At 40.8% G+C, this 16569-nt stretch overlaps 3 protein-coding genes across 7 annotated transcripts in view; 2 read left to right on the top strand and 1 right to left on the bottom strand.

Annotated features, from left to right (window-relative positions):
- LOC128872871 (synapsin) overlaps window positions 1-7913 on the top strand; it is a 54354-nt gene extending 46441 nt beyond the window's left edge. For both annotated transcript variants that reach the window (XM_054115993.1, XM_054115994.1), the window contains exon 10: window positions 65-7913. In XM_054115993.1, coding sequence (XP_053971968.1) covers window positions 65-237 — 173 coding nt within the window. In that variant the 3' untranslated portion in view covers window positions 238-7913. The remainder of the gene's footprint in view (window positions 1-64) is intronic.
- Window positions 7914-8440: 527 nt separating this feature from the next.
- LOC128872872 (insulin-like growth factor-binding protein complex acid labile subunit) lies at window positions 8441-11041 on the bottom strand. Its single transcript, XM_054115995.1, has one exon. The coding sequence runs from the start codon at window positions 10103-10105 to the stop codon at window positions 9098-9100; it is 1008 nt and encodes a 335-aa protein (XP_053971970.1). The 5' UTR covers window positions 10106-11041; the 3' UTR covers window positions 8441-9097.
- A 2585-nt stretch (window positions 11042-13626) lies between these two features.
- Window positions 13627-16569, top strand: part of LOC128885183 (uncharacterized) — a 29491-nt gene continuing 26548 nt past the window's right edge. For 3 of the 4 annotated variants that reach the window (XM_054139063.1, XM_054139064.1, XM_054139061.1), the window contains exons 1-2: window positions 13627-13965; window positions 15636-16083. In XM_054139063.1, the coding sequence (XP_053995038.1) occupies window positions 15700-16083 (384 nt within the window). In that variant the 5' untranslated portion in view covers window positions 13627-13965; window positions 15636-15699. Of the gene's footprint in view, window positions 13966-15424; window positions 16084-16569 lie in introns of all 4 variants that reach the window. The other variant, XM_054139062.1, reaches the window with a different exon arrangement.

Here is a 16569-nt window from a genome sequence, read left to right as displayed (position 1 = left end):
AATCAAAGCCATAATAATATTCTCTATACTTGTAATTAATTTTCCAATCATCTTCTGTTAATAGCATCGCAATCGAGTACGGTGAGCAGCGCTCCATCCGTCGGCCGACGCCCAGAAGAACCCCCAACATCCAGAATACCTTTCCACAGACAAGGCAGTCAGTCCCAGAGCGAAGACACGGAGGATACCATGAAGAACCTTCGAAAAACATTCGCTGGGATCTTCGGAGACATGTAAACTCATCGAACGGACGTACTGGAGCAAAGAAGATCGTCTCGAAGATGTACCGATTTAAGTTAAACGAGAATAGGTGTTAGGCGGTGAAACGATTTTAATTTTCAAGCTTCCGCAAGGAATCATTGCGTATCTTTTACACTGTTACGTTGCTGTAGCAAGGTTTTGTGGAAAATTCTGTTCGAAGTTAAATTATCGATGATCGTATTACTCTTCGTTGCCTAGTAAGCGAAAACGTTTATATATTTGCAGATCAACGCGCACGACTAAACGACAACTCGTGTCTCGCACGAGTCACGACATAACGATGTAAATTTTGCTAACGGTCCACGGCGATGTGTATAAACATGAACATAACTCGTTGAATCCTTCGTTTCCGTTGAACGATTAGAGCCTCAACTTCGTCTACATTTTTTGCATTTCGTTGAACATTAAACGAAAGCAAGCGTTCGATGATTCTTCCTTGATTGTTCTTTGTCTTCGCGACTGTATATTTCTCTATGATTACCAATTCACACCTGCACGTTTCGCGCATGCGTTGCATCTAAATTAGCTACGTGTTTCGATAAGGGTTGGGGTGAGAAAAAAATTTAAGGGGTTTAAGAAAAAAATATGTCGTGGTCGTTTATGTATATTAAAAATGATGAAGCGAAAAGTAATGTAGGTTCTATGTATTCGATGTATTCAGCATTTAAATAGTGGCTAGGAAAATTCTCAGGTTAAACGATAATTAATACTTTTCCGAGCGTCCGGTTATGTTTCTTTACCATCGACGTATCCGTTCTGCACACTCTCGTCTCGTTAACGGGAACGGTCACTTGGTTTTCGATTCAAACTGGAAGAAACAGTACCATAGGCCCCTGTCATCTCCTCATCCGACTTTACTTCAGGCAATCCACCATTTTTAGGCTTAACTTTCGATTATAGAGCATTCTCTAAAAAAAGGCAAAAAAAAATGACGAAGAAGAAGATGAAGAAGAAGTAGAAGAAGAAGAAAAAGCAGCAAAGAGAGAAGGAAATTTATGGATTATAAATTGAACGGGAGAAGGAAGTCTATTTGTAAAATTGTTAAAATACTTGTAAGCCGACGTCATTCAAAAATGATTGAGGAAAACAAAAAAAGAGGAGATTCGGGCATTATACAGAACATTTTGGCTAGAGAAAAGGACTTCGTATCGGTCGCTGGGCGTCCGTTTGATCTTACGATCGTGCGACGCTCATCTTGAAGATCCAGATCGACGGGGTCCTGCATCTTAAGCGCACAAATAGTCATTAAGCTTTCGAGATCGGACAGTACTTTGACATCGTGCATGCGAGCAACGCAAAACGGTTGGATGTAAACGTTACTCGTCGAGTTTGCGAAAACAAAATTTCTCCGTGGGCCCGTCGGTGCGTTCTCGGAACGATACCTAATCTCGGATCATTGAAATTCTTCGACCGACGGGCGATCGATTTGTACGGCCTCAAAATTCTATTGCATACGAATAGTGCGAGCATCTCGATGTTGGAAACTGTCCTGAAATTCCAATAAACGAACCGCTTCTTTTTCCTAAATTTTCGCGCATCGTCAGTCGTCGGGGGGTGGAAGCGTGTTTCGCGCTGCTTCCAGCCGGTGAAAATTCGCGAAAAAAAGAGAAACGTTCGTTCATCCGTAGAATTAAGATGATCACCGTGAAACGAAAAAAAATGTAATAAACGGGGATTTCGTCAGCTAGACACGGGAAGCGGAAGGGTGAGAAGTGGTTGCTAGGTGTCGCGAGAACGAAGAAACATGGGCATTCTACTATTTACGAGCGTGCAAACTCGAAGCAAACCGAAACGCCGAATGATCTGCAAATATATGACTGTTAGTTCGCCGAATGATTATAACGAGCAAGCTTCTTTGAATCAGTACTGTAAATCACGAGTCGTGGTAACATCGATCATCGACGGAGGAGAACGAAGAATGAATTAACCGAAACGTCTTTATCCAATGATCTCAATTTACATTAGCGTAAGGGCTGATAAACGTATTATGACAAAGATAGACCTCGTGGTGTCAGCTTCGAAGGGACGAAAATAATTTCTTACGATACTCTGTTCCCCGTTAATTTCATAGTTTCGAGTCTAACTTCGGTCAATTGAAAATTCTTACGATAATTTCCAAATCGAGCTTTCGTTAGTTGCAGAAATGCAGTAGAGCTATGCGTAGGGTAGCGTTCCCAAATTAGACTTTTTCGCATCGAATTTCTTGTCGAATAAATCGAAGATTGAGTTCAAGAACACGTAACAAGTGATAATCATTCTGTATTGCACAATTGATCGTTAAATGTTCTACAGTGTTTAGGAATTTTGATTAAAAAGGTAGTTGTAACTTACAACGACTCTCACGGTTACGAATTAATTTCGAGTAATAGACGTCCGACGATTTCGTTTTTTGATGTGCCTTGATACTTAAGTGTCCTTGTCACCTTTCTCACTCGCTCGGAGTAAACGATTTCGACGTACACTCTCTTACCGTGCACTTAACCATGAAATCTATTGTTTATACTTTTTATACGATACGCGCGCGCGCACCAATTGCATTTGCACGATCACTGCAACGAGATATTTATTAATCAGCGCCCTTCGATATCGTGGATAAGTGCAGATACACCGTCCAATGTGTCAAAGATCAGCATCGAACGAAGGCGTTAGGTTCATTTGATAACGTCAATTTCTCGAATTCCCGTTGATCCTCACTAACCCTACGTTGCGATATCGTAGCTTTAGATTGGCTGTTACGATTCGTTTAACGTCACTTTTATCGAGACTGTTGGTTTCTAAAGGCATCGACCTGTAGAATGTATAGAGTACGTGTTTAGGGCCGCAGAGACGGGCAAGATTTCATTTCCAAATTTCCAAATTCGATTGAGCAGTTATTCAGGTCTAGATCAAATCGGTCAGCAATTTTACCTGTCCCTGTCGCGAGGTTAGTCTCGAAGAGTGTTTCATTTTTTTAAACTTTCATTCGACGCACGATCGCAACGAAATCAGAGTAGACGTTTGAACGAATATCAAAACAAAATATCAAAAACCACCGACATTGAAACAATACTTTAAGGGATAAACCAAGTAAGAACAGATGCGAGCACGCGACACGTCCAGGGAGCCTTTACAACCTGGGAAGTCGTCGCGCTCGACGAAGTACAAAGTCCTCGAAAAGGAAAGTTGAAACCTGCTTTCGGAGCTGACGCCACGATGCAGAGCGATACGAAAGCATAAAAGTTTTCAGTGAATGAGCCACGTTTCGATTATGCACACGACGTGCACCATCATCGATCGAGGAGCATAGCGATCGCGGCTCCTTCTTGTCCTGAGCAGTCGAGAATCCCACGCGGCGTGTCAGTGGCGACGCAAACGTGCCCTGATAAGACTTGCTAAGCAGGACGTGTTCGATCTGTACTGATACGTAGATGCGGTTAAAGATTACCGAATATCTCAGGGGTGCAACTTTATGCACTAGGTAGGATAGAAAACTAGAGAAGGCAGATGGGTTCATGCGTTGCAGCCTAGACGAATCAACGGCATTGACATAAATCCCTATAAAGACTAGCATTAGCCGCACGCTTCATCGAAGACATCATAGCGATTGTCCATTTAGTGGCAAATTCGGTACTGCGCCGAGAAACGCTGCGCGATCATCTGAATTCTGTTTGCGTCATTCGTTTAATACTTGGCGATTAATGTCAGTAATTCTTTGAATAGTCACTTCTAACGTCGAGTCGAATATTGTTTAGTCTTTGCTTAAGAAGTTAATTCTTTCAATTTATAAATGTCTGATTTTATAATACGTAACTAATGATCGTCTAGTTAACATCTAAAAGGATGATCTCTTATGAATTCTTTTAATCTTCTGTTCACACGATCTGTTAAATACTTGGGAATTAATATCCCCGATTCTTTTCAAATGTCTCTTTAAGAATTTAATTAGTTGAATTTATAAATGTTTGATTATATAAGGAATAGTCAACATCCGAAAGAATCTTTAATTATCTACTACGATTTTTTTATATAATCTGTTAAATACTTGGGCAATAATGTCGTCAATTTTTTTTTAAAAGTGATGATGTGACACTCGTTTGGTGTATAAATTATATTTTGAACCAGGATCGCACAGATGATCGCGCGCACCCATCGATCAGACACAGACACGCATCGAAAGGCTTCACGCCTCCCGATCGCGTATGACCCTAGAACAACGACCTTGTTAATTTATTCTAGTGCCCGTGTGGTGTAGTGAGCAGCCTTTAACATCTCTTCAAACCCCTTTTAATCGTATTTATGTATACAAAGTAACGTTTGATTTCGTCGTAACAACGTACCAGCGATACTACCTAGCGGGTTCATTGTTCCGCGAAACGAAACAGTCCCCGTCGCCTCTTAGTTCCTCGTTTCCAACGACGTTTTCCCAACGTCAAGCTTTCGTCTCATCCCCAAATTCCTGTTCTCCTTTCTTGCCGAAGTTACACTTAAGACTAGGATAATCTACGTAGAATCTCCTTCTGTCGTGTAATCCCGCTGTTAGCTAAGAACCACCATACCATAGATGATACGTTAAGGCCATGAAAATAATTAGTATTCTTGGATTCCTGAAAAACACCTGTTACACGAGTAAGTTCTAACCTAAACAAAGAGGATGCGACGAGCTCGATACGCACGATGCCGCGATACTAAACGATTTCACGCGACGATGTCACCTTTCCGCGACTGGTATCGCGGTGATCGATCGAGCCCGTCGATGAATCATGCTACGACTTGTTACCAAACCTAGGATACTTACGCTTAGGTCACGTTGAAAGTAACGAGTCGAATCATTTCGGCGAGCGTTCAATCGGAATCGAATACGTCTCTCGATACGAGTATCGTACCTCGTCGTTTACCCGATCCCTTAACCCTATCCTCACACGAAAGAACACGATCGACCAACACCCAGAGATCGTACTTTCGATTCTCCTCGATCTCCTCTAAAAACACTTCATAGATCGTGAAACGATAACACCAAGTCACGAGATACCTACAACGAACGACGAGGGGCTGATACGTTCGATCACGATTCGCTCGACCCTTAATTACGATTATTCAGTGTCTCTGTGTAAACGAATTTAAGTTAACGAGAATAATTAGCGCGTAAGGTGAGTTTATCGTCTCTAGGTTAGTATCTACGTTTAGGGTCTATGTAACCGTACGTTACCTCCTTGATTTCAATGAGTGCTAGTCACATGTACTATAATCACTTGACACTCGTATTCACGATACACGAATATACATAATACATACATATATATATACACACACATAATTATGATACGCGTCAGTTATAGCTTATCGTCTCAGACGAACAACAGAGAAATCGTTTTAGGAATGTAATGGTTATGCGAGGTTAAGAGGAGTTTCAGGTCTAATTAATTGTAAATTGGTGGGAATGCTATTTAATAATATAAGAGCGTATACACAGTTGGCGTCGTGGAGCGTCTCGGTGGGAATTGCGCCACGTTTACCTCCGAACGCTGGCCTTGGTGTCTTCGATCGTCGATCGTTTCTCCCCGATCCTCGAGAGGGGTCACCGTTCTCGCCGGACGAGCCACCGTCATACACGATATCAATTGTACGACAATATAAGGTATTATTACGAGAAGGGCGACGCCACGACGAGCGATCGCCTTCCTCGAACGAGACAAGTGTGAGAGAGTAGTCTTAGAATAAAATTGATGTTCTCCTTCGCGGCGCGGTCATCTCAGACGCGTCGCGGATTCTAATTGAAAACTGTCCACGGGTGATCGGCACGGATGAACCCTCGAAATCGTTCGCGCCCTTCCGAGCGACTATACTCCGCCTGGAAAGGGAGCTTGCAACCTCCAGCAATCGAGTTCGATCGTTCAGCCGGCGCTGGCCTATCGATCGCTGCGTCCACGATCGCGTCGCTAATCAATCCCCACTTTCCCACGCGAGATGACTCGAGATAGATTCGAGCCAACGAGCTCACCTCGCCGACGGATATCGAACGAACAACGAATTGCTCGCGATCGCGGCGCCGCGGCGTCGAGACGTTTCCAATCGAACATTGGTTAAGAAAAATCCTCCGATCATACGGTTCATCGCCGATTTATATAACCGCTAATATAAAACGATGATGAAACGAAGTACGGGAATGTGTTAGGTAAGATGCGTAAAATGCGAGTTCTATCTGTCATCGTTAGGTAATAAGATCAACATTTGATTATTCGGGGGGTAGGTAAGTGCAGCACATTGAGAATTCGAGAGACGAATACAAGTAGTGCAACATATAAGATTCTTGTATAGACGCAGACAGACGGACCCAGGCGTCGGGCGTTCGTTACCGATCGGGACACCGTCTCGAATTCTTCGAGACATGCCGGAAATGCGTGTCTCGGAAACACTCTTCCGTCGACTGTCAATTTGTATGATTCATTCCACAGTGTCGTCGGAAGAGTGTCGAGGAGACGCTCGACAGGCAACGAGCGCAGCGTTTCACGGATCGTCGAGATAGTCTTCGAAGGAGCCACCTGGACGCTAGAGCGTCCCGGTGATGATTTCACGCCGCTAATGAAATCAACATCGGGGGTCAAGGGTTCAACTCATCAGCCCGTCGCGTCTGGAACGACGGAACAACAATTGGCTCCTACGTGGGCTCGACGAGCAACGCGATAAGCAAACGGAGTACGACGGTGTTGATAGATCCAATCGTCGTCGTATTTCGTACTTCGTCTGCATATCGTGGATCGTCATCGACGATTGGACGAGGAGTTCTTTTCGACGTCGAGCAGGAAGTGCCCTGACCATAGCGTTCGGTCTCACGGAATCGTTCGCGGCGATTGGGCCAGGGTGCCATTCCTCCGTTTGCTCAGTTCTCCACAGGACGTCGATAAAGACATTTTGATACGTGACGTGATGCGGAGAATTTCTGGGCAAACGCGTGATCGGGTGAACAACGGTCGTGGAACTGGAGATCATTTTGTGGGAAACCATTCGTCGCTGATGTGTCGACCACCGACATGATTCGACAGTGGTACTGTTGGGATCGTTGCGTGTCGACGAACGGAACATGCTCCTCGGGTCAAGGTCTCGTGTCGCCCCCGACGCCACCCTATATTAGCCCACGGACGAAGGTTGTAGAATTTTTCTTCGATAGAATGGTGTATCGGCAATTGCATACCAACAGAAATATTGCCATGCCATACTATGAGACGTCGTCGGCACGTTTTGCAGCTCGTTATGGTTGTTAAGACATTGAAATATTACGAACTATTTGACGAATTGAGCTATCTCATTGTGTTATGTACACACATTTATATAAATATATAAATATACGTTGAAGTTACCATTGCGACTATGATCGGAATACTACGTAGCGTAATCGAGGAATGGCATGCACGCAGGTTGGCATAAAATGTTATTAAGAATCCTCGAACGGAGCGTGGAGAAGTTCTTTCAGGCACTGAACGAAGGTAACGTTAGTAACCGTGGAAACGGTGATCCTAGTAATCGTGATGGGAATGAGGACCGTTTTGTACCGCGCTAGAATCTGGGCACCGTGTTATCCTGGTTGGCCCGCGTGGGCTCCTTTCAATCACGATTGCTGCGATACGTAAGCTAAACTGTAATATTAAAAAAAATACATATAAACACCAAATATTATACTTCGATGTCTTGTCAATCTCACCACCTTATGTCCCACCAGTTGTGCGCATCATATTTTTAATTTTCAAATTATTAGAAAGTAGAGAACAAGTAGAGAATAATCAACAAAAATATTTTGTAACAATATTAAAATTTATTTGATTATCAGGTAATTTTTAGGCTATGAAGTTGAAACCCAAAGAAAGTGTACAGTTATTTTATATTCATTTTGTCCTTTGAATGTATTAAGAAATGCTAATCGACAGAAAGTTGCGTATTTGAATCGAGGGATAACGAAATTAGTTTTGGATGGATTACTGTTAAACTATGCTTTTGTCCAGTTCCGTGTTCAAGGAGCGATTTCGATACATTCCGCCGCGCGCCTGATTTTCACTGAAAGAAGTACTTCGTGGATAATATCTCGTTGGTACGGTGTGGATTGTCGGTGCGTACCATCCGTAATCCATGGACGTGCTCCTGTAACAGGGATGCGGATGTGGACTCTCGTCCTGGCCATATCCCATGAAGACCCCTGGAAAAACAACTTCTATCGGATAAAATATCCTTCGTCTCTCCACGGTATGAATCCTATAAATTCATCTACGGTTTCGACGAATAGTATATTTTTCAGAAACTCAACACTCTACATGAATAAATGACATTACTTTTCGGTTCCCTAATAAAATCATAAAATTAGTGTCGTCGATTAAAAATCTCACATCAAACGTAGTATTTTAAGTAAAGTAGTAAGTCGTTTATTCCGATGTAAAAATAAGTGTTTCTTATATTATAATTAGAAATTCATCGTCAGTCATACGAGTCCAGATACGCAAGTTTAATGTAGTATCAGAAGCCAAAAGCTAATTAATAATTAACACTCTCTGCATATTCGTACATATTTTTCTCAAACGCAACGTCGGAAATTCTAATGAACGATTTGCTATATTCGATCAAAACACGTATTTTGCAGCACACCAAAAAATTAGCATAAACTTTCATAACTCTACGCCAAACTATAAAAATACATGATCAGAAACCAAAGCTAATTAATAATTAACACTCTCTGCCTATTCGCACATATTTTTCTCAAATACAACGTCGGAATACTTCGCTATATTCGATCAAAACAGTCGTATTTTGCAGCACACCGCAAATTTTGCATAAACTTTCATAACTCTACGCAAAACTATAAAAATCTCCGATTCTATTTGATCTCCGCGCACTGATAAGGCAACTCGTACGCGATGTCCCTGCACCGAAATCGTCCGCGCACTTTGTGAACCTTCTCCACGATTGATCCCCGAATGTTGAAGCCAGGTTCAACCGTGACGTTCTTCATCCTGGCGAAAACCGACATATCCACGAAACTGAGCTCGTTGATGTTCAGAAACAGTAGCAACAGATTGTCCAATCCGTCGAAGGCGCCAGGCCGCAGGGCGGCGATTTGATTCCCATTCAGCCACAAGGAGTTCAGGTCCTTCTGGTATCGAAACGTCCCGACAGTTATCGTCCTCAGCCGGTTCTTGCTGAGATCCAGCTCGTTTATCGCGCTTAGACCGCGAAAACACTCGGGATGGAGATTGGAAATCTTGTTCTTGGCCAGATAGAGGAGATCTATGTGAGGCAGGCCATTGAACGCGCCGATCGGCACCTCGGTGATGTTGTTCGAGTCCAACGCCAGCGTCTCCAGGTTTCTGAGACCTCTAAACATGTTTTTACTCAGGGCAATGTTGTTGTACGTGGCATACAGCTCGTGAAGATCGGCCAGTCCTTTCCAAACGCCTGGTCTAAACGTGGTAATATTATTGCAGTCTAATACCAAGGTCTCCAGGCTTTGGAGTTTGGCAAACGCGCCATCCTCGATGTTCTTGATGGTGTTGTTCTTGAGGTCCAGGTACGTCAGCTGGTCCAGATGGGAGAAATAGTGTCTCGATATCGTAGACAGCTCGTTGTCGCGTATGTAGAGCGCCGACGAATTGGCCACTTCGAGGAACGCGTCCTTGGCTATGTCCGCGATCCCAAGGCTCTCCAAGTGCAATTCTATGTCTTCGATGGTCTGTACAGCGTTGACATCCTCGTAAGCGACGCTATGCAACACGCCGTTGGCCATACAGACGTAAAGATGGTTGTAAACTTGGCAGTCCACTTCCTCCACGCTAACGTCTCGAGCGGCTACCGATAAGACGTGATAAACTAGCAAGAGGAAGCACATGGTACGCTCAGATGCTGGATGTGCACTGAACGCGTGAGAGAGCAACGTTTCCACGTTCAGCCGAGGGCATAAACCGACGGTTACCGTTCAAGAGATACCATTGGATACGCACCGGGTATCAGCTACAATGTCCGCGCTGTAAACTCGTCTCCAGCCAAGTCCAGTTTCGTGGAAATTAGATGTTTTATTCATTTTCAAACGCGCTCGTCGGTCGCTTGACTTTATTAAAACTTCTGTATCTCGTTCTCGATGAATTTGCGTAACGGCGGTTCGTCTTGAAATTAAATTTCATTGAAATCGGGTCTCACACGCTCTTCAAAGTAGCGGTTTTCGTGGCTTTATTGAAATTCACCTGTTCACGCGAGCCTCCCACGATCTCCGGCGACAGAATTTTCCCTACGAATATTTCGCGGAAATTTTCATCGACTCGCGTTTCATATTTTCCAACCGACTCCTGGATCGTTCTTTATTATTCTTTGACAGCTCGCGCCGTTGGTATTCAAAGCGAAATTTTAGACTGCGGGTACTCCCTTTGTTTTCCCGTGGGGGCATTTTTTATCGTATCGAAACATTGTTGCGTCGAGACGATGGAATTTCAAATGTTATTCTTGCGGAGCTGATGTCTTCGGAGATGAATGCTTAGCTTCGGAGTCGTTTCAAAATGTAATACACTCGCGGGAAATTATTTCTTGTCATCTCTGTACAACCAATTTTATAAGTGATAACGAATGAACGAATGAACAAAATGAAGGAATTCAGTTCTTCTTGTTTAAGCATATAAAACTTTCTTCAATTTACAAAAAAAAAATATTATGCCTACGTGCTTAAAGAAAGGAATCACATTTTTTTTTGCTAAAATTTGGGAATAAAAGTAGTACACTTACAGAATGAAATTTAATAAATCAAATATTTTTCCACGAATTAATTTTTGTCCTCTTTTACGAAGAATCCGCTAACGAAAAAGGCGTGTTGAAAGAGAGGAATTGTATACATTCCTAACAATGCTTATTTTGTGAAGGGTTGATGTGACATATGCAAAAATGTCTGCATTACCGATAAGCCTCGACGAGAATACCGATCGTCAGCGCCGACTTATTAATAGCAGAATGTTATCGTTTTAGCACGAAGAAGCTTCTTGGCGCGGAGACTACCGAGAAATGTGTTACTCTGACGACAAGGAAAGTCAATTCTCGAGGAAATTCAACGAACTGGATGAGCATATTCCCTTAGCAGCATGAATCGAAGCGTTGTGAATTAATTTGATTAATTACAACGATTAATGCTTGAATAATTTGAACTCACGTGGGTACAGGAATCGTTTTGGGAGGTTACATGTTCGATAAACGTCATCGGTGCGTGGACCGAAAGGACTCTCATTTTCCTGCTCCTCCGTCTTCCTTTCCGCGCACACACACGGCGTTTCTACCATTTTCGGATTACGATCGGATCAATTGAACCGTAAACGAATCGCGTTCCCCGAATCGTGAGGCAAAATCTTCGTTGTGCACCATGCAATCACGTTTTATTTTCTGTCGACCATAAATGTTTGGTTCCTATAGCGACAATACCTTGTACACGAGGAGGAAATCGATCAAGCAGGGTGTACTTTACTGACAGATAGATTTCCCTGCGAAATTGAGAAAGTCAAATCTTGAGCATTTACATTCCAAAATAGACCACTACATCCATGTGCAATACTTGGTGATACGACTTAGTGTATGACAAACTTCAAGTTGATTAATGGTTTGAAGTCCTTCAATCTTGGTTACATTGATAATTCTTATCGTTACAACAATATGAATTGCCACAAAGTTTGTTTAAATTTTTCAACGTTTCCGCCACGCAATAAGTCCACTTCAGATTTTAATTGGCTCGATAAGATTAAACCTTCAATAACAAATATTAATCTTGCAGACCAGTGAATTTGTACAATTTTCTAAGCTTGACCCTATAAGCAAATTAATTGAATACATTTCCATTCAAATATATATTCAAATTCCTGATTAAAAGTTCCCATTGAAATGCATTTTATAATATTTCATCTCGATTGAATTATGATTGAATGGAGCTTGAGAAATAAATTGGATTCTAAAAGAGATTCGACGACTTTCCGTAATTATCATATCGTATATCGTAGCGTTTGTTGTTTATTTTACATAGATTGCTTCGCCTGGATTTAAGAAATAATTGGATTCGCGGACAAAAGGATAGGGGCAGTGTCTCCTCCGAGCACTTTTTCGCGAGGAAAAGGGTTATTGAACCAGCCCAGGTGAACGACTACCGCGCACCCACCGAGCATTTAAAATTCTAGCTGAGTTTGCACTACATTACATCGGTCGCGCTATCAGCGACACCGATAACAGTGGCGCTTTCGTTGACCGGCTTAAAATCGCACTTCCTACCAGGGGATTATACGAAAAGTGTGGGAATGCAACGTGACCGGTAAGTACTCATTGTTTTTCGAAAATTGTCGGGGAATTAGGATCTAAAAAAATACAAAGACAAAAGAAAGTTACACTCTAATCTAAAAACTTGAAATTTACATAAACATTTTGAACATAATTTTACTAGGTCTGAGTTAGGCCTGGGTTAAAGCGATCTAAAAAAATACAAAGAAAAAAGAAAGTTACGTCAAATTTTCATATAAATATTTTGAACACAATTTTACTAGGTCTCAACATTGTACTTTAGTTATGAATGACTATTTTAGTTTAAATGCAAAAAACCTGATACATTTTTAGAGTTATCTATCATGAAGTATACCTACGACATTGGCATTAAATATACATAATAGTTTTAAAGATATAGACTGTTTGTGCAACCGTCATTACACAGAACCATTTATAGAAAAGAATGAATAATTATCAAAGTAGCAGCTTTTTGAAAACGTGTTAGTCAAGTTCAAAAATTAAATAATATAATTTGAAGTTTCTAGTACCATATGAACTTTCGTTAAATGTTTTAATATTTTCCATTTGTATGTCAAGGTATCTACATATTTGGTGTTTCATGAATACACAAGTTTCTCCACTGATTTAATAATATCTTTTTGCATTTTAGAATTTCATCCCTGCTTTTAATCTATACTTAACATTCAGGTCTTCACAATATAGTTCAACATTTAACAAAGCTTATAAAGCCTTAGTGTTGCCACCTGTGATGTACCTATAATTGACACCTGCAAGACATACATAGTTCCATTGTTTCTAAAAATTTTTTTAAATTCTTCAGAAGCCTATCTTTATGACTCTAAGCTTTTAATAAACGCAAAGGAAGGTAATTTCTCAATCGTCCTGAACTAGAATACCTCTTTAGTTAAACGACAGCTAATACGCGTTTGCATTCTTAAATATACGTGAAACTTGCCGCATTTTCACTGGACACGTGACGATTCCAATATATAACAGCTGTTTCATTTGCTGTGCACCACCTCTGCCAACATACTCAACGACAACGTGAGCGTAGGTATGGACTTAATGAAACGATTATCATCGCCGGCACTTCCAGTTGCGGTCTGGCCACCAGAAGTGTATTACTGGCCGCCTGATAAGGGTTACGACGCATGGAGAATGCAACGGAAAATGTTAAAAATATTTTGTACCGTAAACGACGACTTCTAAATCCGTACATTAACAATGAACGCTAACCGTTAAAAACAGTACAATAAAATTGTTAAGTGATTGTGTGTAACGAATCTAAAATAGCGAAGTGTCAGTGAACATATTTACACTTGTGACAAGTAACGTGTGGCATTTAAATTTTCATAAAAATTGTTTTGTGACCGTTCTAGTTGTACATTATAAATATAGTATGTGATATTTCTTAATTCTTCGCAAGGAAGCGCGATACAAGCGACTACAGTATGATGCAATTTCCTTTTTATTACATTTCAATGTGTATCAAATAATTTCTGATTTATTTAGAATTTAATAACACTTTCATTGTTTGTGAAGTAATTTTCAACTATTAACATTTATTTAGTTTCAAACTGCTGATGTTTTGGGACAATTCATAGGCCTCTTCCGGTGTGAAGCAATATTTTAAAATTAATAGAAATTACAATGATACATTTTTTTATATAATCTTGTGGTGGAAATCACTATTATTATTAACAGTGCGTTGATCTGCGTCGAATCATCGATATTTTTCGTTTAAAACGTATCGATAGGGAAAATAACGATCTATACTTCCATTTGCCGTTTGACACAGTCGTAATTTCACTGCCATCGTATCACTTGCAAGTATTGTCAGCTAATTTACAACGTACGTGCTGCTTGTTTCAATAACCATTTCATTTTTCAAGAACAATAACGACACATGTTCAGACGATACTTCCCAAACCTTGATTTTCGTATTGGTAGTAGTACTATGTGTGTAGCTGTTAAATGTTAGATAATTACAATTGCGAAGAAGGCCGTTCTTTATCTCTATCCGCGTATAAATGTCAGAGAAGTATCGTCCAACAATTTATCTGCCAGACTAACGACGGACAGGGCAAGGAAAATATTGTTTAATTATGGTCATTTTCATTGCCCTCTTTATATCTGTCCTCGCCGACTTCTGAATTTACGGAAACTACTGAGTACTTATCTTTAGTTAAATTTATACCACTTGTGGTATCGCACAAGACTTATCCGCCCTCACTTATTAAGTCATTAGTGCATAAAACAGTAGATAATACTGAGTTTTCTGTACCATTCGTAGAATTAAATCAAAACTTTCCAAGGCTTTCTAAAATGTCACTCACTAACACCATTATGCTGATTTTATGTTTATGCTATTTACCAATTCGACTGGCTTGTTTGAAATAATAAATTCAGTTTGCTAAGAATGCAAAAATAGGATCCGTTAATGAAACTTTGAAAAGCAACGTTAAAATTACTGCGCGTTTAGAACTGTCTCGCATTTTCTGTCTCGAACTTTCTAATTTTTCGCGTTGAAGTTGTTCAATGATGCGAATTTTGCGACTCAAGTGTAATAACCAACAACCGCTAATAGCTATCGCCCTGTCGCATTGACGCGTCAACATAACGTGAAAAGTGTTGCTCGCGAGACAGATAACATTATCGTAAGTGGATAATGTGAAAACGTTCGACGAACGATGAAACCTTTCGCCAAGAAGAATTAAACTATCGCATAGTCGATTTTAGCTGACTATCTCCTTGTCCTTGTGAACCTCAACATATCGATTACAAATTTCTCCCACTATCGCTTCGAAGGACACACAAATTTTAACTCGTTCGTAACAACCTTCACATTATTTTCTTATTTGTATAATAGAATCTTCCAATCGACTAATTTCACTCTTCCTCGAAAAAGAAAGGTACTTTCAATTCCAATCACGAATTAAAACTCTTACACATCTGAAGGCGACCAGTAAATCAGTCCCAAGCATCTATGCTTTAATGACAGCTACCAAACATTCACGAATAAATTTCGTTTGCTCGGAAAACCCACTTGTTATCGATTGGTTTCAATCACGAGCAAGCAAGTTTATTCTCAATTGATATAATCTCGGTTACGTGATCAGTATCGAGACGACTGGCCGTGACTTTTCGTCGAATTCAAGAGCCAGTTAACGACACCGATGGAACATGAGTTGCAACGTGACGCCTCTGAAAAAGTACGCGGAAATCAGTTACCGCGTGAAATGCGTGTCAGTGGAGAACGAGAAGGTGTTCGGTGACGTTTACGTCACCCAGCAGACGAGGAATCTCCTCTACTGTGCTGACGGGTATCAGTTTCCCGCCCTATACAGGAGACGAAGATACAATCTGACACTGAAGAACTGGAAGGGCCCCGATTTTATGGAGATAAACAAGAAGAAACCGATCAGGAGGGCCAGCGAGGCGCAGGTCAAAGTAGCGAAGAAATGTTTCAAGAGATCGAAGTCGTTTGGGGATGCGAAGAAGGAAGTCGAGCACGATTGCAACAGCATCAAGAGCATGAAGACCGAGGCCGATATGAGGTTCCCAAAGGTAACTTAAAAATACGCAATTATTCGTGTGAAAATTTTGATTCTTTAATCTCTTCAAGAATGATTTTTCTTCTCGCTTTTCTTGTATCTCTAACTGTACATCGGAAATAATGATCAGTGGAGTGAAATCATAAAATTTTTACTCCTCTTGTTGAGGGGATTCTGTAATAAATAGGTTATTATCAAGTGTTGTTCTTTTTATTATTGATAGTAATTATAAAGATTAAAAATGAAACCATGTGGCCAAACGCGTAAAGAGGTTAAATACGATTATAGTACTTTGAGAATTTTCGATCTATATTAGGTGGACTGAAAAGTAATGTCGTTTTTGCAATTTGATATACTTGTTTATCACTCATCAGCTCATTAATTTTTATCGCGATGACAATTTTCGCATTAGATGGCAAAAGGCTGTTGATAACGAGGGTGATTACATAATTGATTAAAGATAGAAATTTATTAAAAATTTGTTTAAATTTAATGTAAA

Source organism: Hylaeus volcanicus, chromosome 2 (assembly GCF_026283585.1).
Source record: "Hylaeus volcanicus isolate JK05 chromosome 2, UHH_iyHylVolc1.0_haploid, whole genome shotgun sequence".
NCBI lineage: Eukaryota > Metazoa > Arthropoda > Insecta > Hymenoptera > Colletidae > Hylaeus > Hylaeus volcanicus.
Note: the sequence above shows the minus strand (reverse complement) of the source record. Positions and strands in the feature narration are given on the sequence as shown.